Below are 25,961 nucleotides of genomic sequence, written 5' to 3'. Positions count from 1 at the left end.
TTGCACCATTCCAAAAACCAACTCTGTGCCTGTACAATCCCACACATCTGTGTCGCTGGCTCAGCTACAGCTAAAATTTCCATTTGTAATATTTTAATTCTATAGGTAGCCTATTTTTCTGTTGCTGGGAAGCCTTGCCTCACCAACATCTCAAAGAAGCCATCTTTATGCAGCTTCTATATTCTGTTCCTGGTACTTCTCTGTAAGCATGCCAGACAATTACTTCCCCCACTCCCATTCCAGCTACCCTAGTAAATTTGCAAGAATACTTAGAAATAATGGAGAAAGCCCTGGTTGCAGAAATGCTAACATGCTATAGTTTCATCGTGGTAACTTGCAGGAGGCTTTTCAGAGTAATCGAGGAAAGGCATCTTTGCAACTAAGAGTTTTTTCTGAAGGTCAACCATTCAGTATTTATTTGTAAACAATAAAAAGGAAAAGAACACCGACTGAAAATACAGCTGGATGCAGGCCACCATCAATTTAACTCATTTCTCTTTTGTGTGGAGTAGAGATGAAAACATGTTTGTTGATCTGGGACTGATGATAGCTCAAGGAATGGGACAGTGTTCATATTTTTGTACCATCCTGGTACATTTGTACCATTCTTGATTTCCTAGAGATGAACTCTGAATGACTCAAAGTGTAGTTGTGCCTTCAGAATTTGAAGAAAGCAGAAAATAAGATGATCACAAGTTGTCTTTGAATTGTTCTGGGAAAACTGGAGAACAAAAATAATGGTAGTGTGGAAATATTCATTCATGTAGTTTTGCTCTCCTTCCTATATTTAAGAAGGAAATACTAGAATGAACTGAGATCTGAGTTCAAGAGCTTTAAGATTCAATCATCATTGGCTTTCCAACAGTTTTTTTTCTTATAACAATTCAAAGAACACTTTTAACAGTTAGCAGAATCCATTTGATTAATATCTAACCGTGCTGCTCTCTTCACTTATCAGGGCTTGATCTTACTACTATTAAAAAGCTTCTGCTAAGCTTTCTGGTGTCTTACTCCCTAACTCTGGTTTTTGTTCTGTCAAAACAGCAGGGATATTAGTCATGCTTTGTACACTAAGTTGCATAATGCCAAGTCTAAAAATTGCATAGTGGGGCTACATGTCACTTCTAATAAACACTGGCTCAAACAATATTGTCCTTGCTGATTAAAAATACTTGTTGCACTAAAGCAAGGGTCTCCAACCTTTGCAACTTTAAGCCTGACAACTTCAACTCCCAGAATTCCCCAGCCAGGTCAATTTTGGGAGTTCAACTCCACCAGGCTTAAAGTTGCCAAGGTTGGAGACCCCTGCACTAAAGTTTCTTAATGTCAGAAGGGTAAAGACCCATCTTTGCTTTAAGCAGAGATCAGATTCATACCCGACTTCTGTCTGGTGCCAGATTCCAAAGAAATAACAACCTCTGTCTACCTATGTTTATGTGGAGCCTAAGTATTCCCCCACCTGCTATCATGCGCCCCTCTTCAACCCACAATCCAAGTTGTTTTCTAAAAGTTTGGCAAATTGTTAAGCATAACAAAACCATTCATGCGCTTTTTTTAAAATTTACTGGCTTCCTTACAAGCATCCTGCATAAGTATGAGGAAATTGTCTGTAAAACATATACATGGAATGATGAAATCTCACTGGGGTAATTTGATTAAACTTCCTGTCTCAGAAAAGGCCACAGCTGTCTAATCAGGAATGAGTAAGAAGACTGCGGCTGAATTCAATCCAGGTTTTAAGGGCATGCACATACCCTCTATTTTATTGTTGAATGCTATAAAAATAGGTAATTGCTATTTATCTACTGGAAGATAAGAAACTTGCTTTCAAATAGTGCAAGAAACCATTTTGTGCAAATCACTGGATACCAATCAAGGAATAGCAAAAGCCCAAATCTATACAGCTGTTAGCCATTAAACCATCACTACTCAGGTGTACTAGCCCTCCAATCATTCATACATCTCTCTTTGCCTCACATCCTGTCTACCTGAGTCAGCCTGTAAAGGCAACGCTTTCAATGGAAGCAAATATCTGTAACCCAGAGTTGAACAATGGAGTCTGGTGCTTTCTAAGCTTTATTGTTGTTTACAGATGTTTCATTATCCAACTGGGTAACATCAGTGCTAGCACCTGTGGGTTTGCTTCCTGTTTATATGCAGTGGTCCTGCCAGAATTGGTGGTGTGTGCATGGTTTTCTCCTTTATAGTTTGTGATAAGAACTACCAAGGAAAAAAAATTACACCTGGCAGCTCAAACTACCACATATAAAAAGGGAGCAAGCCTCACGCTCACTAGGACTGATGCTGTTATCTAGCCAGGTAATGAAATGCTTGCAAGCAAACAACCACACTGAGAGACCACCAAGGACTCCAAAGCAAAAATATACTAAATTGATTTAGTATATTAGGACCCAAGACCAAAGGGCAGCGCCTGACATTGAAGAGGGAGATATTGCTACAAAACAATCACCTTGTAGGGGAGATGGACAGCATAAAAATTTGATCAATTGATCAGTCAATCATAAAATTGCCTTAATGTAAGGGCAGTTGCCAACTATTTTTACTGTTTTCTCTAACAGCTGAAATTTAAAAATTCAGACTCCTGAAGGAACTTCATGAATCAATGAGATATAAAGAAGTATAAAATAATGCATGACAAATTTACAATAACCCTGGCTAAAACGTTGTAAAATTAAAAACAGCAAACTTTCAAAACAGAATCCAACTTTTTAAGCTTGTGCAAAACTCTTTTTTTCAAACTGCGGGAAAGGCAAAATGTATCTTTGCATATGAATGAGAAAGGTAGAACATTTTGCCCCTGCCTGCCTCAATTGCTCTCTCTGATATCCTGCAAAGTGAAAACATTACAATATTTAGTTTGCATGCACAAATCTCAGATATTATGAGTTAGCTACTTGAACCCTAAATGGCACCTACTGTACTTTCTCTGTTTCACAGAATCCTTTTATTCTGATCAGGCATAAAGGTCTAACGTGCACTGCTGGTTTGGGTATTATTTCAGTGAAGCTTCACAAAGGAAAATACAAAATTCAAAAAAAAAAGCGTTGGGAAAAAATGACTGTTAAGTCAAAAAAATGACTTATGACTGTTTTTTGCATTTACAGCCATTGCAGTAAAGGTAGTCCTTGACTTATGACCACAATTGAGCCCAAAATTGATGTTGTTAAGTGAGACATTTGTTAAATGAGGTTTGTCCCATTTTACGGTCTTTCTTGCCTCAGTTGTTAAATGAATCACTGCAATTGATAAGTTAGTAACCTGGTTGTTGAGTGAATCCGGCTTCCCCATTGACTCTGCTTGTCAGAAAGTCACATGACCTTGAGACACAGCAACAGTTGTAAGTATGAACCAGTTGCCATGCATCTGAATTTTGATCACACAATCATGGGGATGCTGCAAAGGTTGTTAACGGTCAAAAGTCACTTTTTTCAGGGCTGTTGTAACTTTGAACAGTCACTAAATGAACTATTGTAAGTTGAGGACTACCTGTATTCCAGTGGTCACATGATCAAAATCCAGATTCTTGGCAACTGACATGTGTTTATCATGGTTGCAGTGTCCCGAGTCATGTGATCATCTTTGGCAACTTTCTGACAAACAAAATCAATGGGGAAGCCAGTTTCACTTAACAAACGTGTCACAATTGTTTATTTAACATCTGTTGATGGAAAGGTTGCACAAGTGGGGCAAAAATCACTTAACAAATGTCCCGCTTAGCAGTTGAAATTTTGGGCTCAATTGTGGTCGTAAGTCAAGGACTAACCGTATCAAAAAATAGACAAAGTAGAACGATCTCCTTTAGGTGAGTGGGTAAACTTTATTTTACTTTTACATCAGCTGCTTTTAGGGTTTCTGGAATAAAGATTTGCATGGCAGTTATCAGCACTGATTTTTTCTAAATCAGTGGAAATTTTTAAAATTTATTTTCAAAAGGCAATTATGTCATAGGAAAATACATTTAATTTTATTTAAATATAATTGGGTGAAAAAGATTGCTGAACCCTCAAACTGTTCCAAAACCAAAACAAAGATGTTATGGTAGTTGCCATCTCAAACCTCTTTGCACTGTCATGCACAAGTGGACAAGCTGTTTAATAAATGGAATTTCAAGAAGTATCCTTTGTTTTGAGGAGTCATGAATAATTGTAGTTAAGGCACTGAAAAGTCTTGTTCTCTTTTGTAGTCAGTCATTATTAGCATATTCCGTATTATTAGCATATTCCAGTCCTATAATATTTACATTAACTTGACTGTATTTTCCTTTTGAGTACTATAGACATGAATGAATAATCCTCATGAATTCTTTGGTTTTAGTCTTTCTGGCAGAATCACATTTGCAAAGAAGCTTGGAAGGAAACAGTAGGCTTTGGCTGAGAAACTTAAACTGGAATGATGACTTATAATTTTGAGAATTATAATCTTTGAATAAAATATATTACATGACTGAATTATGAATAAAAGGGAATTAGATTCTGTATTCCAGTTATTGCTTCTATCTGCACTGACATTGCAAAGATCACTCCAGGAGGTAAAATTCTATCTTAATGGTTAATGATATTATCCTCCTGTTTTGAACACAGTTTCCTGCACCTTGATTAACCAGAACATTTGGGCTGGCTGAATCTAAAGCTGAAAGAAAGATTTCACTGAACTTTTCAGAAAAAGGGGGACTCTGAATCTACCCTTTGTGTTAAATTAGGCCACTTGTTATGTTTAACCTTATTATCTGCAGAAATGTTTATACACTGGGGTTCTACCAAAGGAAATGTTTTCAGTCTATAGTGTTGCTATTTTCAATCCAATTTAGTTCCATAAAGTCTGCATAGAAGGAACTTGCACATGCACAAAACTGATGAAGCAATGAAATGCAGGCTATGTGGCTTTCAGATTGCAAAACTGATGCACGGTATCCCACACTGGGTCTGGTCCATAGTTGGGCCCATTACAAATAATGATTATTTTCTTCTCAGCTAACCCAATGAAAATAGGAGCTGCATATATCAGTGCCTTATCACTACACCAATTATCTGAAACGGCATTGTTTTCCCTCAGCTGAATAAAAAGTATACAGCATTCAGCATATTTATTGCGTGACTCATTACCTACTGAGACTTGAAAGCTTAATAAGCAAACGAATACACTTAATTAGTCAAATCGCACAATGCCAAAACACACCGTTATGGAACAAATGCCTCACAAACCTGCTGGATTTAAACAGTATATTACTCACAGTACAAGGCAGAGGAATTCATTCACAGCTATCAAAGCATAGGGCTTATACATGCGGTGAAAATCTTGCATTTTTATCAGTCTCCTTCCATGCTTTAGAACCTGAGGTACATAGGTCACCTTCAAAACAGGGAGCAGAATAATAGAGATTCTCCACTCAGATCTCCTAGAAACCTTTATTATTATTTTTAGGTTTTCTTTTTCTAGGATTGAAAATCTCTGCCCAATGATAACTTCAAGGTAAAAATGCTATATGTGCTTCTTGACTTTAATACCAACCAGACACCACTTATGGTCTTCTTTAAAACACCGGCTTTCAGTTTCTCAGTGAGAAGCCCTTTAACAACTGCATTCTAAAGCCAGGTGCATCATTTCAAGACCCCTAGTGTCATCCCTTCCTTCCCTCTGAAGGACAAGGAAGAAGGTTGAGGAGGAAGAAGGTTGAGAAGAAGGAAAAGAGTGAATAGTGTTGGGACACTTCACCAAGTCTCTTCTTATGTTCAGTGATATAAGAGGAGAAAAGCTGACTTGCTTTGTCTGTTTCCAAGTCTGTCCTGGGTCAAACTAACAGTACACACAACACAGTAAGGTGGGCAAGAAGAGCAGTAGAGGAACAAAATAGAATATTTCGTGCTCTGACATCACGAGCATCCTATTGAGTTTTATATATTTTGTGTTTAGGTTTTATAAGGCAACCTGTTAATGCAAGAAGCAAACGGATGGAATAAAGGTTTTGAAATGGCAGCTGTCCTTTTTTTGCGGAATCAGAGAAAAATAGCTGATGTATCTTCAGCTAAAATCAAATTTATCTTTACATCTATACAAATCATGGAAATCAGCACACTCCAGATGTTATGGAAATATACAGTGACTCTCGGCACTTCTAGGTACCATAGCCAATAATAAGTCTAGGAATTGTGTAACACAGCATAATCTGGAGTGCCACAAACTGCCTCCCACCTCCAAAGTATGGTTGGTTTCAAAAAGGAAACCAACCATAGAGAGCAAACTATAACTAACCTAGAATCTGCAAATATAGGTATGGTTTTAGCAGATCATCACATTGCACCAAATTGTATCTTTCTAAATGGAATTTAGGTCCAGAAGGAACAAATATGAAACTCCAGAGCAGGCAGAGGCAATGGGGTCTGGTAGCAAGCTACTCTGACATACCTGTTAGGAAAATGGTAAATTGTTGTGAAGAGTTCATTTAAATAAGTTTTGTGCTGATTTTTAACAGCATAAGTTAGATAGGCAACTTTCCCAGCACTATGTACAGATGCTAGTTAAAGTCATTCTAAGTGCATAAAAATGCATTTGTTTGTTGCCAAGTAACTGACTGGATGCATAGAGATTGTGCCATCATTAGTGGTTTTAGATGCATCCATTATTGGGTATGTGTCCTACCTCAAACATAGGCTGAGTAACTTCCTGTGTTTTCCCCATATTTTTGCTATGTTTTAACCATGAAAAGAAGTCTATTAAAAAGAAAGATATAAAGACATTTCTTTTCATTAGTATTCCTAAGAATTTTCTGTTTGGATGTGTCACAGAAAGACAGGAGACGTTATTCTCTCATATCCTACTGTTTTAGAAGTTCAGTATTCTTCATGTGCAGCTACTTGCACAGTTACAAGTGGTGACATAGGAACCCATGCACATGGAATGAACTACCTAGACTTATGATCAATTACTCATTTCAGTAATTATATGTGTCTGCTCACATATTTACCTTTAGTTTATGATTGCTAAAAGTTACGTGAGTGGGCAGCTATCAACAGTTGGGAGAATGTGAACCTAATGAAATTCATGATTCCACGTAACTATGAAAAACTATGAAAATAGGAAGCCTATCATGGCTTGAAGCCAGAACCATCCATATGCTCTTATCTGATATTTACTTACATCAGATCCTTCTATATTCATAGGCATGAATTTGAGCAATTCATATTGTATATTAGATTATGCAAACAAGCACATTCATTATATATATTTGACTGCATATGCCTCTCATAGTTTGTTCACCTGCCCTTTAGAAATGATAATTATATAACTTGCCAAAGTCCATAAAAGAGTCTTTGCAAAGTGTAAGTTTTTAAAAGGTACATGTAACACCTCCTGTTCCCATCTGCCATCCTCACCCCACCAGTTCCACTGCCCTTTAAAACAGTCTCCCCTAAATATGTCTTACTCTTTCATTTGTTAGTCCCAAACTACCTGATCCTGTTAAAGTAGGGATAGACAAGCTTTTATCTCCTAAATGCCTAATTATTTCAGGGATAATTTGGGAAAGGAGTAACATTGAAATAAACAGAGTCAAGCAGCTCATATATTTCTCTTCCAAGCAGCTAAGAGGTTTGATCTGATTATTTGCAACATTTTTAAGCTGAGGTCTACTTGAAGCATGAAAGCTGATATGCTTTTGGTGTGTTCCACGCTGACTTGATTGCAACTTCCCTCACCCACATCTGAGTATTAATATAATCTACAAAGTTTTTTTTAATAAATTGTTTCTTCCACGACATGCACAAGTCTTCATTTTGATATGCCATCTATGATGCCTGTCATGTATGTTCCTGTCTGCTGTGTGAATCCAAAAGGTTCAGCATAGAGTGAACTTCATATCTAGATGTTGCAGATATTAAAACAGGCTCTCAATTATTTATCTAGAACTCAGGAAGCCATTTTATAACCAATAAATTCATTTAACTCAGTAATATCTACATTGACTAGCAAAGACTTTCTAGGTTTGGGGACTGGTAATCTATCTCAGACCCATCTGGAGATACCAAAATTAAGCTGGATTTTATAGAAATACAGATATCCTATGGTGCTAGGCTGTTCACACCCGATCCATAAAACTACATTATGTTTCAAGAAAAAAACATTAAGCTTCTTTGTCCCAAAGGTGGGTTTTTTGCAAGAGGCAACTGAACTTTCTTGTTTTATTTGAAGACGATTCGCTTCTCATCCAAGAATGAGAATGGATGAGAAGCGAAACGTCTTCACAGAAAACAAAGAAGTCCTGTTGCCTCATGAAAAAAGCACCTTTAAGACAATCATGACCTGGATGACTGAGATTCTCCATAGACATTAAGCTTCTTTGTAAGGTTAGATGTTAAAAACAAAATGAAATGGTAAAAGAAACAGTGACATGTTGCCTCTAAGACAAGAGTATATCTACTCTAAGCTGTTTCATGACTTTGTACCAAATACATTGCTAATTACTTTTGCCCTCTGTGTTTCATTTTGTGTTCTGGCTTGTTTAAGAATGCAATTTCAGATTTGTTTTTAATCAGAAAATGCTTTGTTAAGCAATCATTGATTTTCCCCATGCCTATGTACATAAAATGCAATGTTTTTACTCTAGGATCCCATCTTCCAACCTTGCTATTTTTCCTCCCTCCACTTTGCTGGGTTTTACAATAGTGCCAGATATGTGTCTAAGAATAAAATACACTAAAGTACAATGCAAAATGACATTAAAAATAAAATGGAAATGGAAAAACAGATTTGATATTTGAATAAAAAATACATTTGGTATCTCATAATCAAAGATGTTATCTCCCAAGGATTCATGAAGACTAAAGAAAGAAGTAGACAAGAACTACTCAATTCCATTAGAAGTCATACAGCTTAAAGCCAGCCTTCTACAACCAGGTACTTCATGATGTGAAGGATAGCATACAATTTCCAGAATTCCCAAGCAGAAAGAAGTTGGAAATTGTGAGGGTTATTTGAACTTCTGAAGGGCAAGCAAGATAAAATTTTGCTAACTTAACAGCTCAAGATGAAACAAAAAATTGTAAGTGTAAGTGGTTTAGGAATGCCTTAGCCATGGATTGGTTCTTCTTCTTTTGAATAAGATATAGGTTATTATAGGTATTGTTCCCATGAGCAGAGCCATCACATGTGTTTGGGGGTGGGGGTGGGGTTGTCATGTGGCCATCACAAACCAAGGCTTTTATTCCATAAGCTTAAATTATAATAATTTAAACTTTACAATGCAGTGAGGGAGAAGGCAACTGCTGCTTCCCCTACCCTTTTTTTCCTTTAGTCCTTACCTTCTTGCTTGCCAGACCCAGTGCAAAAAGAAGTCAAACAAGGGCAAAAACAAAATGGGAGGAAAAGGTATAACTTTTAGGTTCACTATTGCCTGGGGCAGGTTTTAGAAATATAGCTTGGGTCTCTACCAATCAACTCTATTACAGACCAAGAAAGTGCAGAGAGGTCAACTTTCAAAAGTAGCTAGCATTGCCATTGTTTGCCAGTTATAGCCAACTGCAAAACTTGCCCCGTATACTGTACATTATTTAATATTTCACAGATTTCCCTCCATTCACCAACACAGATCTTGGAATCTTTCATACCTTTCCGGATGCTACCATCAGCAGCACAAGAGAAATCTCCAGTGCTCAGGAGAAAACAGGTTGCTGCTTTCTTGTTTTTGTCCCTGGTACTTGAGCCCCTCATGAGCTGCTTCTCCTCTTGGGGTGAAGAAAGAGGTTGATCTTCATCTGACAGAACCACATTGGCATCTCCGTTCTGCTTGGTGTCTTAGAAGGAGAAAGAAAGAAAGAAAGAAAGAAAGAAAGAAAGAAAGAAAGAAAGAAAGAAAGAAAGAAAGAAAGAAAGAAAGAAAGAAAGAAAGAAAGAAAGAAAGGTCAACTTTTGGAGCCAGAATATGCCAAATCTGCACCTGCTTTGCCAACAGGAAAATGAATAATTTATTTAGATATAAAAGATTATATGACATAATCCAGGGGAGGCAGCATTTTCATTTTAAGTGACATTTCCAAAGTATATTGGAATCAATTTCTCATCTTCTTGACTGAAATTTTGGATTCAGTCCTTTCAGCAATATTTGTTGGTGAATCCACCAATGTTGAGGGGGGGAAAGTGTCAAAACCAGAGGTGGTATTCAGCAGGTTCTGACCAGTTCTGGAGAACCGGTAGCGGAAATTTTGAGTAGTTCAGAGAACTGGAAAATACCACCTCTGACTGGCCCTGCCCCCAACTATTCTCTGCCTCCTGAATCCCAGCTGATTGGCTGGGTCTTCTTTTGTTGCCCTGCACAGGAGAACAGAGCTGGAAAGCAGGTTAGTGGGGTAGGAAGAGAATGGGATTTTGCAGTAACCTTCCCCCAGGAGTGGGGAGGGAATGAAAATTTTACAGTATCCTTCTCCTGCCATGCTCACCAAGCCAGTGGTCACCAACCAGTGGACCGTGGCCACTGGTTGGCCGTGAGAAAATTTTGGTGGGCCACAGAGAAATCTTACCCCCAGAGCAATTAATCCAGGCTGTGCAGAAATACAAGGCTGCGCCGCCCACATGGCCTGCGGGAACCCTCCCCACCCACTCACTCCTTACCTGGCAAACTTGCCTGCTAAATTGCTATTTTTCCTTTTTCTGACTATCATCTGTTCTGCTGTGCTGGGAGATTTAGATTAGCTAGGAAGCAGAAAATGGTTGGATTTCTTGCTTTCAAGCTAGTATTTAGATCTTCGGCTCTGATTTTAAGCACAGCTGAACCTCCCTTAGGACTGAAGGTTTGCTTGCAAGTGAATTCAGTGCAGACTCATAGCAAACAAATTTGAGAGACTGAGCTAGCCGATGGCAGATAGATAGATCACTGAATGATTCTGTGAGCAACTCAATCTGCCTGCTCTGCCTGATTTTGGGTAAAAGTTGCTCTTTTTTAATAAAAAAATCAATATTTTTATTAATATTTATAATATTTACATACAAGCCATGCCCAGCCTGTCACACCCACAAATTAGGCCACACCCACAGAACCGGTTAGTGGTCCCTAGGATCTAAAATTATGAGTTTGGTGGTCCTTGAGGTCCAAAAGGTTGGCAACCCCTGCACCAAGCCATGCCTACAGAACCAGTAGTAAAAAAATTTTGAATCCCATCACTGGTCAAAACATCAGTCCTACATACTATATTTAAAGAGAAATACCTTACAGAAAATAAGCTGTCATATTACTGTGCATTAATGCTACGATGACTTGAGTATAGTTTCCACATATACCGTGGAAAATATACCGTGCATTAATGCTATGGTGACTGCAGTATGGTTTCCACAGAAACTGAAGTTTTCTAGAAACAGCATTCTGTTCATAATGAATGTATAGCCAGATATAACTTAGAATATAGTAAATATTAACACTATAATACTGATAAGGTTGTGCTAGGCCAGGGGTCTCAAACTGGTAGCCCATGGGCCAGATGTGTCATGCACTGGCCACGCCCACCCCAGCTCCAGAAGGGAAAAATGATCGTCACATGATGTCATGATTGTCACATGAGGTCACATGAGGTCATGAGTTTGACACCTGTGTTCTAGGCCAAATCTTTACATCTCATAAATATTCCTTATCTCAGACTGAAAAAAATGATACAAATGACTTGCTCATACCTCATGTCTCAGACTTCCTGATTTTCTTGTTGGGAGATTCATACAGAAGCTGTCTTTGCAACTGGTGAAAGTTGTACCACATCTGGTTCCCTTAACTTATTAGTAATAGAGCAGCCTTCCTCAGCCTACCATGTTTTCCGAAAAAATAAGACCAGGTCTTATATTAATTTTTGCTCCAAAGGACGGATTAGAGTTTATTTTCCGGCTAAGTCTTATTTTCAGGGAAATAAGGTACTAAATGCACCTGTCTGGCTGACAATCTTAACTGGGGCTTATTTGGGGGGTAAGGATTACATTACAAGCATCCTGAAAAATCATGCTAGGCCTTATTTTCCAGTTAGGTCTTATTTTGGGGGAAACACAGTAGTATATTAAATGTATTGAAATCCCAGACTGCATTAATCCCAACAAATCTGCCAATCCATAAGATGAGGAAAGATTTCACAGGATTTGGAATCCAACTTCTTTCAAGGGACGAGAGATACAATCTGCCTATGATTTGTGCAAAACACTAAATCAGGTTTATTGTTCCAACATACTAGAAAGGCAATAGATGGGGGGAAAGATGTTATAGACCAAGTACACAATTGGAACTAAGCCCAAATGTGACTTATTTGGTTTTCACTTATGTGCTGTGTGAAACCAGCCCTTGTGAGTGATAAATTATGGCTTGTAGCTTAGTGCAGTATAAATCTAGCTAACTGGGGCTTATTCAGTAAACAATGATTAAATGTGACTTTTGAATCAGACCTATGGCTTAGTCACCATGTTTACCCAGCAATGTAGCACAGTCTGTTAATCCAATTGCTGAAATTATTTCACTGGTTTTCAATTACAAACTGAAGAAGCTGAAGTCTTAAAATAAGGAAAATATTTGCTTTCTGTTACATGAGTTGCACTAGGGAAAAACAAAGTGCTTTTTAGAGCTGAGATTTTTTTTTTTAAGTTTGAAATTTGTTTGTTATTGAAATATAGAGAAAAATCATTCAAGCCAACTCCTTTCAGGCCTGACCCTATGATGAGGCACACAAGGAAGCAACCTCTGCAGGTGAGGACAAAGTGGCAGATGGAGACCTAGGCCTGAGCCCACTATTGATACTCTGTTGTGCTAACTGCTGTTCATTGGATCGCTTGAAGGGCTGCAGCCATCCTAACCCATCTCATCTCCCAGGCCAGAGAATCATTCTCCTTCTTCACAATTCTGCTAAGCTGCTGCTACATGCCATCAACACCTATACACAATTGGTGATGACAGAGAGGCTCCCTCAGGTTTCCCTCAGAAATTCCTCAGGGAGAAATGTTGCTACTTCTCTGTCCAGACTCTAGCATGTTGAAGCAGAGCTGTAGTTTTCAGTCTCAGCTCCTTGCTGTTCCCTATTGCAAATCAGTACATCTCTTGCAAACCAGTATATACTAGTATTAAAAATGTACAGTTTGGTCTTACTTTCTAATCCTTCTGCCCTTAGATGCAAGCAGTCTAACAGGTTAATTAATTTATTTATTTGATTTGTCAATCCCTTACAAGATAATAGGTAAAAGTATAAAAGTATAAAGTAGCAAAGAAGCCTTAAAGGTCCTAAAGATTACAAATGCTTTCCTCCATTAACTCTCTTTCCCCAACTCCACCAGTTAATACTGAGTTCTTTAAAATGAGACCCTATTATTTTCAGCATATATATCATAGCCTATATCTACTATCCTACTAAAACATAAGTTTGTTTTCACTATGGCAAATAGAACAAGCCATGGTGGTGTGGTTCAGGAGTCATAATGACTAGATTAAGACAATACAAAGACAAAACCAAAATAATGCCTACGACCATACATCCTGGACCAGAAAAGAGCCAAGTATTCAAATGTTGCACAAACCCAGCACACATGACTACTATAAGGTTTAGTGGGATGAGTAAGCAAGTACATCAAGTGAATATGGCTTGTGAAACATATGAACTCAATGTTACTTCATTATTAATAATTATAGTTTTAATTAGAGAAAAAGAGAAGCATGGGGTTTTCTGTATTAAGCCTCAAAAGAGCAGCTTTTGGATTAGATATGAGAAACAGAGGAGTCATTTCCTCTTCTGCTTCAGATACCAAAATGCTGCTCTGGGCTGCTCTGATTCCTGAGTTTGAGATATGCAACTATGTACATACTAACCACATCCCGTTAAATGCATTCCGGAGTCACTTACTGGAAGGCTCTTAACTGCACACTCCAGAGAACAAACCATTATGGGTTGCCTGACTGATTTTGGGATTCCAAAGACAATCCTCAGAGACTTATTGCTGTAGTAAAGGTCAGATGGTTAATCAATGCTTAAGAAGAATGGAGATCATTCAAACAGAGCAGTCATGACAGATCACTTAAATGTAACTTTAGATTGCAAAGAGTGTGACTTTACATATTAGAGGAAATAGGCAGTTAGAGACTGTGCATTTTCTTTGACACTTTTAAGCTCAAGCCGTCAGCTTTTACAAAAGCTTCATAAAATGCTAAACACATCTTTGGATCCCATTAAGAGGGATTCTTTTGTTTTTAAGGTTGGCACAGCAATATCAGGAGCACGGCATAAGTTTTCAACCTCTTTCTCCTATACCTAGGGTTTTCCTGCTGAACTCTTCCCTCTTAATAAAAGCAATGGCCTCCCTGGTAGGGGTTTCCTTTTTAAGGGACAAACAGCACGCGTGAGAGATTAGCTTAATATGAAGGATAACCGGTGAATGAAAGACTCCTAACACACTCTTGAGCCTCTTTTCTGTGTCCTGGTGCTTCTTCCAATTACAGGATTACATTTCAATACTGCAGTGTCAGACAATCAGTAGAGTTTTCTTGCCATTTGGAGGTTAGAAATATATGAAAATTATAACATTACATCCAAAATACATTGCAGGATCCAATCTGCATCAGACGTTCCCTGAGGATGGGCTCCAGTACAAGTCTGAAAGCTCGGAAGACTAGACCTCTGGTCTCAGTGACCAACCCAGATTGGATCCTGCAACATTATCCTGGGACACATATATTCGCCAAAATACAGCCATGGTTTAAAAAATAAAGAAAATGTTTACATCCCCATAGCTTCTCCCACAGCTAGAAACATCCAGAGTGTTCTGGCCCTGTTCATGTATTTCAGCCCTACAAACTATAGCCCCTGAGTCTGCCCAAAAATGTCAAAAGTAACCCCCAAGCCATTGAAAAATTGTCTGTATCTCTTTGTGGCACATAGTGATCATCCATAGCCATCTTTCCACCATACTAAGATTTGGATCACAAGGTATTTTAATTTAAACAAAAAGAAAAAAAACTGACATGAAATTTAAAAATCCTTTGTGCAGTACAATGAATGACAACCACGATTCCCTGGAAATTTTGGAAAATAACTTGATGCTTTCTAGGCAGAATACTGAACATCTGGAAATTACAGGTGCTATTGTCCAAAATTTAGGGTGGGCAAAAGTTGGCTATCATGTTCTATATAAGGTTCAAAATGGGACCTTATAGGTACCTTTAGGAGGAGAAATGCTTAGTTTCCAATTGCTATGATTAGTTATTACTAGACTGTCAATTAATTAAAATAACTTTAGTTTCCTTAAATATAGTCTTCCTCAATAACTGTCACATTTTTTAAAACTTAATTCTTTTTGAACCAAAGAACTTAAGAAAACCATTGATGCCAAATGGTAACTTGAAAGAAGCCAAATCATGTTCTGAGGTGCAAAATACATCAATTCTGTTGATATTGAGCAATTCTGGACTCTGGAAACCTTATATATGCCATTGTGTGACGTTTATGATAGTAGGATGCAAACTGTTGTTCAAAGTAGGATGGGATATTATCCTTTTAGAAAGACTGGTATTTATTTATCTTCTTCTAAACTGGGCAAAACTCAGTCTGGCCCAGTGAACCCACTTTTCTAATTCCCTCCCTGTGGACACCATTATAAATACAATAAGATTAATAATTAAAAGAAGATTTTTCTATGCTCACCTCAAACAACATACCTTCATCCAGATGATAACTCTACACCAGGGGTCTTCAAACTTGACAGCTTTAAGACTTGTGGACTTCAACTCTCAGAATTCCTCCTCCAGTCATGTTAGCTGAGGAATTCTGAGAGTTGAAGTTCACAAGTGTTAAACTTCCCAAGTTTGATGACCCTTGCTCTACACTATAATCTTACATAACATATATTTCTTCTAGAGCCACTGCTTTACACATCCATAAATGTATGTCCAGAATCTTCCTACCACTACTATTTATGAGTTTTGTTTAGCCGAAAATCTTACATCTCACCTGATCTTTTCCTCTCCATCACCCCAGCTGCTGTTGCTGCCGCTAGAGGACTGTTGTAACTCTGAATACTGTTGTGAGGTGAGTTATCCTCTGATTTGCAGAATGTTGGAGAGTCAAGTAGCACTGGATGGGGTATGTGCTTCTTTTTCTTCTTTGGGAGCTTTTGCTTCACCATGGCCAAAGAGTAATACATTCCAAAGTTGTTGACAATGACTGGAACAGGCATAGCAATGGTAAGAACACCTGCTAGGGCACAGAGAGCTCCCACCAACATACCTGACCAAGTTTGGGGATACATGTCTCCATAACCCAAAGTTGTCATGGTTACCACTGCCCACCAAAATCCAATGGGAATATTCTTAAAGTGGGTATGGTCACTACCACTAGGATCAGATGGCATGGCACCAATCCTTTCAGCATAATAGATCATGGTAGCAAAAATCAAAACTCCGAGAGCCAGGAAGATGATAAGAAGGAGGAATTCATTGGTACTGGCCCTGAGTGTATGGCCCAATACCCGAAGTCCCACAAAATGGCGAGTCAGCTTGAAGATCCGGAGGATTCTGACAAAACGAACTACCCTCAGGAAGCCCAGCACATCTCGTGCAGCCTTGGATGACAGGCCACTGAGTCCCACCTCTAAGTAGAAGGGTAGAATGGCTACAAAGTCAATGATGTTAAGAAGGTTCTTAATGAAGATCAATTTATCTGGGCAGCAAACAATGCGCACCAGAAACTCCAGAGTAAACCAGAGCACACAAATTCCTTCAATACAGGTGAGAACTGGCTCTGTCTCCATCTTTTTCATCACAACAATCTTCGTCGTGTTGCCCACTACTAGGGTCTCAGTCACATTGGTATCTATGATGAAGGCTTCATGGGTCTCCAGACAAAAAGTTGTGATGGATACCAGGATAAAAAAAAGGGAAGCAAAGGCAATGATCTGAAAAAGAAGGGAAAACATATACTCAAAGGTTAAAAAAAACTATGGGAGAAGAAAAGCAACCCAAAAAAACAAGATTACAAGTTTTAAAACTTTTATTTCCTATGATCCATTGTAGACCATCAAAATTGAAGACCCAGATTTCAATCTACCCATCTATTAGCACTATTCATGGAACATTCTTTATTGGCAAGTGTGATCAGATACACAAGGTTCTGGTATTTGTCTCTGGTGCATAAGCTCTCAGTGTACATACAAACAACAAAGTGATAAGTCATAGATCATAAATCAGTTACAATCATAAATCATAAGATACAAAAAACAAACGAGTCATGTTCTAATTCTATATATTTTATTTTTATGTTAGGCTCACTAAACTGTACAACTGTAATAGGAATAATAATAAATATATTTGTACCCAGGTGTTAGACACAAACTGAACAAATGAAATTCAGCTTCTCTTAATTCAGTTCAATTCTTTGGCAGCATGAAATTTGTCATCTCACAGACAGGAGTAGAATTTATTGGCAGATTTGGCTTTACCTTCCATCCCAAAGGTTAATCTAACACCTTTCCCTGATACTAACAATAAACAGAGAAATTCAATTGCCCAGCTGCGACTGATTACATTTGCTTGAGCTCCAGCCTCATTTATGTTCATTTTCCTCTGCAGATTAGTTTGCCAACAAAGGGAGGAATTAACAGTTATATGAATATGCAAGATAGCTACTTCTCTGCTTTATTTCATAAACAGTGGCAGAAAAGCTCTGACGATTCGAAAGAATAAGGAGACTATTATTTAAAATCATGTTACTTATTTGTTAATCCAGGAGACTATTTGCTAGCTCTAATAGTTTATTGATTTGCTACTAATTGGAATGTTCATGTTACTTACAATAATAAACTAAAAGTCTTTCATAATCAAACATCAACATGGGGTTTTTTTGATAGAATGATATATCACTTGTAAAATATGATCGTTTATCATTTATTATTAATGTATTTTCATTTTACTTTTTTCTGTATATGGACAAGTATATTATTTTTGGACATAGAGTAAAACTAGTTAAATACCCAAGGGAGCTGCAGTTTGCCTTCTCTGATCAAGAATCACCCACATCACATATCAAACAAGTTTTGAAAATGAAGAATTTCTAAAGGGAAATACTGGTAACTATTGAACAGAACTGTTTTATTCTATGTTATGGGAATAATTACCAATTTGTATTATTATACAGAGTCATTGTTTTCTATCTTCTCCCCACAATGATCTCTTACATGGTATCATAACCTATGTCTTATGGTAACTAAGTCCCATTTCCAAGTATGCAACCAGTGATTATGTAACAGAACAATCAAATGCAAACTCTGTATCTAATCTGATTTTAAAACATCATTAAACACAGGATCCAGATCCATTGCGCTGTTTAAGAGAATAATACTTAAACACACTTCAAAAAAAACCACACATTTGGATTTACTTTGCGTAAGGGTCATTTGACATTGAACCTACTCAATGATACCCCTTTGATAGCATTTCCAGCCTGTTTTCTAAAGAAAAATTCTTGGCTGCAGCTCCTCAAAATGCAGGATATTTCAAAACCTGCGTAACTGGGACAAATGTAAAACAAGAACACGCACACAAATATGCACCATTTTCATCAGCCCACTGAAAATCCAGTCTACCAAACACTCTGACTGAATTAGTAACCAACCAACATGTTGCAAAAGCCAAGAGGTTTTCAATTCTCCTCTATGACATTGGTTAACCTATAACCATTAGAGTGGCATATTATGAAAATCAACTCAAAAGGATATTAATATAATATAAGCATATTAATATATGTTTTCTGGATGGGCATGGTAGTCTGAAGGTACAAGTGCAGAAAAAAATGCCAGTTATTTTTTCCTCCAAGCTCCCACAAAAAAGCCTATTAAAAATAACCATAAAACAACTCATTCTTAATTGAGCATTCTTAAGCTCAATTCTTAAATTTAGAAACAAATTATACTTATGTGATACACTGAAACAGATTTCTCTCTCTCTCTCTCTCTCTCTCTCTGTAGTAAATACACTTATATAAAAGGACAGATCAAAATAATTCTGCTAAGGTAACAGCATGCTTCCATAAAATTATTTTTTAATTTAAAATTAATTTAAAATCAGCAGCCCAAAACTAAACAGAATTTTGGCAAAACTTGTGTTTTTGTATTAGTAAAATATGTATTAGAAATAGTGGCAAAAATGGCCTTCCTCAGCATTGTGACTTCTCTGTGATCATTTCCAAGGGATTCTTCCCCTTTCAGTGAGAAGAAAATAACTTGATATGAGATGAAGGCATATTAGAAGTCTATTTTTTTTCCTTCCCTGACCTCAAAACAAATAGTATTTATAAATCAATTCTTGAATCTGGAAACAAACTACCCATTATATTTATGTGACACACTAAACCAGATTTTTTTCAAAATGAGCTATAAACCACTTGTTCCTCCTGAAGTTGTACAACTAACACGCTTTGGACAATTCTATTCATCTGCAATTTGGCATGCTGCCTAGTCCATGGACTTCGGTTTTCTCCTGTCAAAACAAGCTACCAAAAGCCAAATGAACAAGCCAGAGCCAGAGAGTACTGTAAACAAACACTGGATAGAACTGTGATTTTTAAGCCATCTTTGTTTATAAGAGGAGACATAGCAAACAATCAGAGGAGGGTAAAATGGCCAGTCCTGCTTAGCCGAAGAATTCTGGTGTAAATTGGTCCTATAAACTCAATAATTTAGTTGTCCCCTTCTGAACCAATGGGGGCTTGAGGATAGCCTGCCTATTTAGCTCCAGTACAGTGTAGTATTACAGTGATCAATTTGGAATGTTAGGGTTGATTTAAGGGTTGAGCAAAGTTTAAAAAGGTTGCTTTGCTGAAGCGTTTCAATCCCTCAAAAAGGTGTTGTAAATGGTCCCCTCACTTCTAGGCATGACAATGATGTGAAACAAGGTGGGCAAAAGTTGCCTATCGTGCTCTTTATAAGGTTGAAAATGGGACCTTATAAGTATCTTTAGGAGAAATACTCAGTTTCAATTGCTATAAAAATTTATTACTAGCCTCTCAATTAATTAAAATAGCTTTAGTTTCCTTAAACTCATCTCATTTTGCCCTCCTTCTGCCTTCTCTTGTCAAATTTTCAATTCTAGCCATCATGATTCTAGCTGGGTGGCTCCAGCAAAGACCAGTGGTGGGTTTCAAATAAACAAAACCACCAGTTCACCAAAGATGTGAGCGCATGCACATGTGCCTGAGCACAACTTCCACGCATATGTCCATGCACGGCTTCTGTGAAGAAGAAGCAGCCATGTTGAATGCTGTTTCTCTCAGCTGCAGCGCTTTCAGGATGGGACTTAGAGGACCCAAAGCGGCAGCTGACAGCTGCTAAATTGCAGTCTGCTCTCCCAGCAAGAGCAGCAGTGGAGAGAAGCCGCTGCTGACCCAAAGAGCACATGAAGCGTCTCCACAAGCGAAGGCTCAGCGGCAAGGGACGGAAGAAGTGGCTGCAAGACCGCCATTGCAGCACTTTCTGGATGGATCTTCTTAAAGATAAGAACCACCATCCGGTCCATTCCCAAACCGCTTTGGCCCTCCTGCACCCATGCTGTCTCCTCCACAGCCTTTCAGCTTAGCACAGGCCGCAGGCCAAATAAATTGCTTCGGCCCACAGGGCCATAGTTTGAGGCCAGAGGGGGGACAGTGGCGTGCAGGCAGAGGCCTGGGGCAAGGCTGGAGCCTGAGATTGGTGCGTTCCCCAACTTGGCTAAGGCAAACGGTGAGTGGGCAGTGGCATGCACTGCTTGCCTTTGATGAGCAGAGGCGGTGAGGCGCGGAGATTAGCTGGGCTGCATGGCGAAGGCAAGATATACAGAGTGGGGCACAGTGGGCAGGCCAGCCAGTGGTGTGATTGGTTCTGTGAGAACGTGCTTCAGGCAAGCGTACTTGTGGAAAACTGAGACTTTTGTTATAAATTCCACCTAAAATGAATCTTTGGGGGATAGGAATGCTTGAATTGTCTGAATTTAGGTGAAAGAAAATATTTTGGATACATTTTATTGGCACTTGCCAGTTAACCCTCCCTATGGAATATACATTTTGAGGTGAACTTTATGGGAAGCAAAACTAGGTTCAGAGTTTACACTTTTAAATCTTACTATGTTCTTCATCCAAGTGATATACACAAGATGGAAAGCTCAGAATATGTATGGCAGAATGTATATATACCGTGTGACTAAGAAATTCATTACTGGAGGCTTTAAAAAAGAGATTTGCCTGAAATGATATAGAGTTTCCTGCTTCAGCAAGTGGGTTGGACTAAAAGACTTCCAAGATCCCTTCCAATCACGTTCGAAAGCAGATCTATTGATATTTGTTTCTTGAATGTAAAAAGTATGCCTGTATCACAAAAATGAACTTAAAACAAAAGGAAAAACAAAGAACAAAGATGGACATTGTCCATTGCTAATTTATAGGGATTTGATTGGGGATGAAAATGATACATTTCTATTAAAAAGCATAAAGTATTTATTTTTTTAAAAAAGAGGGGTGGGGACAGAATCCTGATAGAAAACTAATACAGGGATTTCTATCAGACCTCAATTTGTACTAGCTACGTACTGCTGACTTGTTTGCATGTTATTGAAAATATTAAGGGTAAATGAATTCAGATATGAGAAAACTATAGGAAAACATCACATAGCACAACAGAAAGAAAAACATAGGACAAAAGTAAGTCTTTGATGTTTATTGCGTGAGTGTATGAGGAGTTCTGTAAAAATGCAGACACAACAGAACTTTAATTGTTTGGACAAATGAAATCTTTCTTGATCCCTGTTGGATGTCTCATAGCTTAGGAGGAAATTTTCTGTACCAAACTTAACTGAAGAGTACAGTTCTTTTATGCAAAAAGCCCATTCATGACTTCGCAAAACTTACTTGTATTTTATCTGCCTAATTTCAATGGAAAAATCATTTTCCTGTTATTATTCTTTAATAATGGAGAATTAGAAATGTCTAACTAATACCAAGGGATCTACCAGTACTATCCCTCTTCTGAGGTACACTACATCTTATACCACTAGTAAATTCAGAGCACCTGGCAATCCTGCAGCTAGAAAAATAAAACATACAAAGGAAAAAAAAATCCCATTAGGCTTTCTCCAAACTCTGTCAAATGTTGGATTTGATGGGAGGGAAAAAAAATCTGTTCCAAGGATGTGGTGGTAAGCAGATTTTTCCAAACCTCCAAAGAGACCCCTAAATATAAGCTCTGTTCTCATCTGCAGAGAGTGTTTGTGTGCAGTACTGATAAATAACTGGGGAATATAAAACAGCTAGGTCTTCACCATGCACATTAAAAACACATACACAATGAAAAAGAGCAAGGCACGTTACCTGTATCAAAAACGGCAAATAAAGGGGAAAATAGGAGAAGAAGCAGCAGAGCAAGGAGGGGTCACTCTCAGCTGAAGAACCACACTGAAAACTTTGAGAGCTTGAAATCTAAAGCAACTACAGTAGCAAATCTGCCACGAAACATACCGAGGGAGGGAGGGCTTTTTTGGTTTGACATGTCCCCAGACCCAAGTGATTAATTCAATCTCCCCCAAATCAGATACGCTAAAAATACAGTGCCTTTTGCCCAAACTGATCACTGGCAATGTTGCCTGGGAATGATGGGACTTGTAGTCCTACGTATCAGAAGGGCATCCAATTGTATCCGGTAGGCATTAGAAATGGGGCACAGACCTACCCACGTACCCATCCACCCTAGGGGTCTCCCTGCCCTCTCTTGCTGACTCACCCGGGCCGCCTTTGATGAATAGGGATCCTCAAAAAGTGCCCACATCTTCAGCTGCCAGTTCCGGCAACAGCCACTTCCTCCTCCTCCGGAGGCCCCAGGAGGCCTATCCTCCATGCCCAGGTGTTGAAGGGTCATCTCCCGGGCCCCTTCGTCTTCAGCCTCTTCCCCAGCCAGCCTGCTGCCAGGCTCAGGGCTCTCGAAGATATCCAGGGCTTCCTCCGCATCCCGGTGCTGCCGGTAAGTCATCCAGCAGCAAGGCTCCACATCAGTCTCGTCAATGCCCCAGTAGGTCAGCTCCTCTTCAAAGAGGGGCCCACAGATGTCTGCTGGGCAGTGTAGTTTGCCCGTGCGGTAGTAGTTCAACACGTAAGAGAAAATGCCTGGGTGGCGGTCAAAGAAAAACTCATTGCTCTGCCCATCAAAGTCAAAATTGCTCTGGGCATCGGGATCTGCCAGCCAGGCCAGGCGGGTCCCAGGCAGGGTGCGCAACGTGCTCTTGTAGGTCTCATGCCGGGTGCCCCCCACGTTGATCGTGATCCTGTCGGACTCTTCTCCTTTGCCCATCTCTTCCTTCAGGCATGTTTTGGAGGGTGGCTTGTTCCCTGACTTGCGCCCGCGATAGGAGGAGACACACACGGAGCTGATCATAGATTAGGTTAGGTGAGCCAGAAGTGCTTCTGATAACCCGCTTCCTTCTGGCCCAGAAGCAGGGGCTGCGGGTGGGGGGCAGAAACAGAGAGAGGCCCTGCACCAGCTGTGCCCTGAGGGGGCGGGGGAGAGCGACGGGGGCCCGTTATTTTGGAGGGAGGAAAGGAAGTCTTCTCAAGCCCTCCCAAACCCCAGGCGAGGCGCTGCAACAAGTGAGCCTCTGTGAGCCGGGAGCAGAGCCCCGACGTGGAAGGAAACGGCCCTGTCTGGCCCACTCAGATAGCAGAAGGGTTATATCTCCTCTGGGACGGGCTGGAAGCAAATGGCCAGAGACCTGAAGCGGCGGGGCGGGCAATTCATGCAGGGCACAGGCTCCTGGCCAAACGAAAAGGAACCGAAGAACCAAATGCCACCATAAGAGATTTCTTCTAGGAGTAGGGAGAGAAGAGACGCCTCCTCTGCTTTCCTCTGCCGCTGGTTGGTAAACAGCCCCGTCTTGGCAAAGTAGAAAAGAGAAGCTCGACGTGACTTTCAAGACGATTTGAAACTTCGGAAGACCTCCCCGGATAAACACGCTTCTTTCTCCCGCGCACCGCCCGAGAATACGCAACCAATTCGCCGGGTCTCGCCTCGCCTCCGCCGCCTTTCCCTTCCAGGCACAGTGGGAACAACACAAAACAAAGACACACACCCCCCCCGTCAGCGCAGCAGAAAGCCCCGGGCCGTTTCCCTGGACGAGGCGAGGAGCCGGTCAGAAAAGCCGATGGACCGAGGGGCATCCTCGGCGGTCGCCTCTGAGGCTGAGCGGTTCCGCCGTCGCAGAGGGCGGCCAGAGGGCAGGGAGGCTCCGAGCGGGGCTTTGGCTGTTTCCGTCCGGATGGCTTGGATAGTAAGCCGAGGTTCAGGCTTCCGACCGGGGGATCCACTTCCCGTCGGAGACCATCGGGTCTAAGCGGGAGAGCAGCGATCTGGCCACGGGCGGGTGGGCTGGTCGGGCGTCAGGTGCGCTTGCGAGAAAGCGGGAGCAACCCGAGCCCGCTTGGCGCTGTCTCATTTTTTCAAACTGTGGGAGGGCGAAGAGGGAGTGGAAGGAGCGGTGCGCTCGGGCGTCTTGGGCTCTCTCTCTCTCTCTCTCTCTCCCGCGGGCGCTCGCTTCTCTTTCCCCTCCTCCAGGACTGGGAGGGGCCGTAGAGGGAAGGGCTGGCCGCGAGGGGCAGCTCGGCGCAATCCACAAGTGGCTGCGCGAGCAAAGGCGGGAGGAGAGAGAGAGAGATAGTGGCTCTTCTTTGCCACGAAGCAGCCTGTTGCCGGCGGCGTCCGGACGGCGAAGGCGGGAGCCGAAAAGCCTTGGGAAGCGCAAAGCCAAACAAAAGCGGTTCTCTTGCAGCCCAGAGAGGGCGCTCGCTGCAGGGCGGCGCGGATTTGGTAGCCTCGGCGGTTTCCCTCGGAATGGCTTTGCGCTTGCCCGTTGCCCAGATACTCCGGCTCGTATAGCATTGCCCTGCCCAGCCCAGATCATCTTCCAAGCCGAGCGGGAGCTGGCAAGATGTTTTCTGCCTTTGCGCGATCGGGGCGTGCGTGCGTGCGATTATGGGCCAGGCTCGCTGCGTGTTTCCTTTTGCATTTTATCTAGCAAAGAAGTGAGGGAAACGGGGGGGAGGAAGGGGAGGAACACCCCTCTTTCGCCGGGGCCTCCAAGACTGAGTAGTACTAATGCGCTAGTTCTAAAGGAGATCCTAATCCTCCCCTTCCCTCCCCCCGCATCGAATGCAGCACATGAGAAATCTGAAACCTTGAATCGTTTCAGGAAAAGAAGCGCGTTGGTTTTATGCCAATAGCGACAAAGAACACGGGAGATGGATTTAGAGAAGAAGTGAGTCCATACTTTCGGTCCATCCAGCCAATCGCTGTCTGCGTTGCCTGGCAACGGCTATGATTCCTTGTTGCTACTGATGCCTTGCATTTCGTTTCTTTTTTGACTTGTGATTATTCCTGCCCCAGAAGGAATATTCCATGTTATAAAAAGAGCGAATTGCAGACAACAAAGGCTTATGGCACGGGGGAAGTTATTTTACACACAAGGTCAGAGAGCGAATCCAGTGGGTTTAAGTTCAAGGAGTAGATTTTGAATGCACATTAGGAAAAATGCTCTGGCTATAAGAGATATCCTACAAATCAAGAGAGGTGGGCTCTTTGTTGACCTCCCCAAACAAAGGCCGATTACTTGAGCCTAGGTTGGGCTAGAATATCTTCATATCTTTGAACGCTTCATTTTATTATTCTCCTATTCATCCTAGCCTACTGAATCCAGGTGTTTCACACCTCATCTGGAAGTGATGGGAAAGAAACCAGGGATTTTCCATAGGTACAGTGTATGGTGTCACTCCATCATAAATGTGCTATATAATGTACCATAATGATGTTTCGTATTTTCGGTTACAATCACAGTTCTCCTTTACTGCTCTTACCAAAAGCTCCCTTTTTTCCTTTGCAAATGTGGAAAATGCTCTGCCTCTGATAGCTCAGAATTCCCATTAGCTGAGGTTGAGATATTGGTATGA

The 25,961-nt window shown here is 40.4% G+C and overlaps 1 protein-coding gene across 1 annotated transcript in view; it reads right to left on the bottom strand.

The window, feature by feature from the left end:
- Positions 1–24,577, bottom strand: part of KCNC4 (potassium voltage-gated channel subfamily C member 4) — a 30,994-nt gene extending 6,417 nt beyond the window's left edge. Inside the window, exons 1-3 of the mRNA XM_026707276.2 lie at positions 22,753–24,577; positions 15,966–16,908; positions 9,621–9,806 (exon numbers count right to left, since the gene is read on the bottom strand). Coding sequence (XP_026563061.2) covers positions 9,621–9,806; positions 15,966–16,908; positions 22,753–23,400 — 1,777 coding nt within the window. The 5' untranslated portion in view covers positions 23,401–24,577. The remainder of the gene's footprint in view (positions 1–9,620; positions 9,807–15,965; positions 16,909–22,752) is intronic.
- Positions 24,578–25,961: the final 1,384 nt, after the last annotated feature.

Source organism: Pseudonaja textilis, chromosome 3 (genome assembly GCF_049901715.1).
Source record: "Pseudonaja textilis isolate UNSWEBS1 chromosome 3, rPseTex1.2, whole genome shotgun sequence".
In the NCBI taxonomy this organism is placed as follows: Eukaryota; Metazoa; Chordata; class Lepidosauria; order Squamata; family Elapidae; genus Pseudonaja; species Pseudonaja textilis.
The sequence above is the reverse complement of the archived record's forward strand: the minus strand, read 5'-3'. Positions and strand labels throughout refer to the sequence as shown.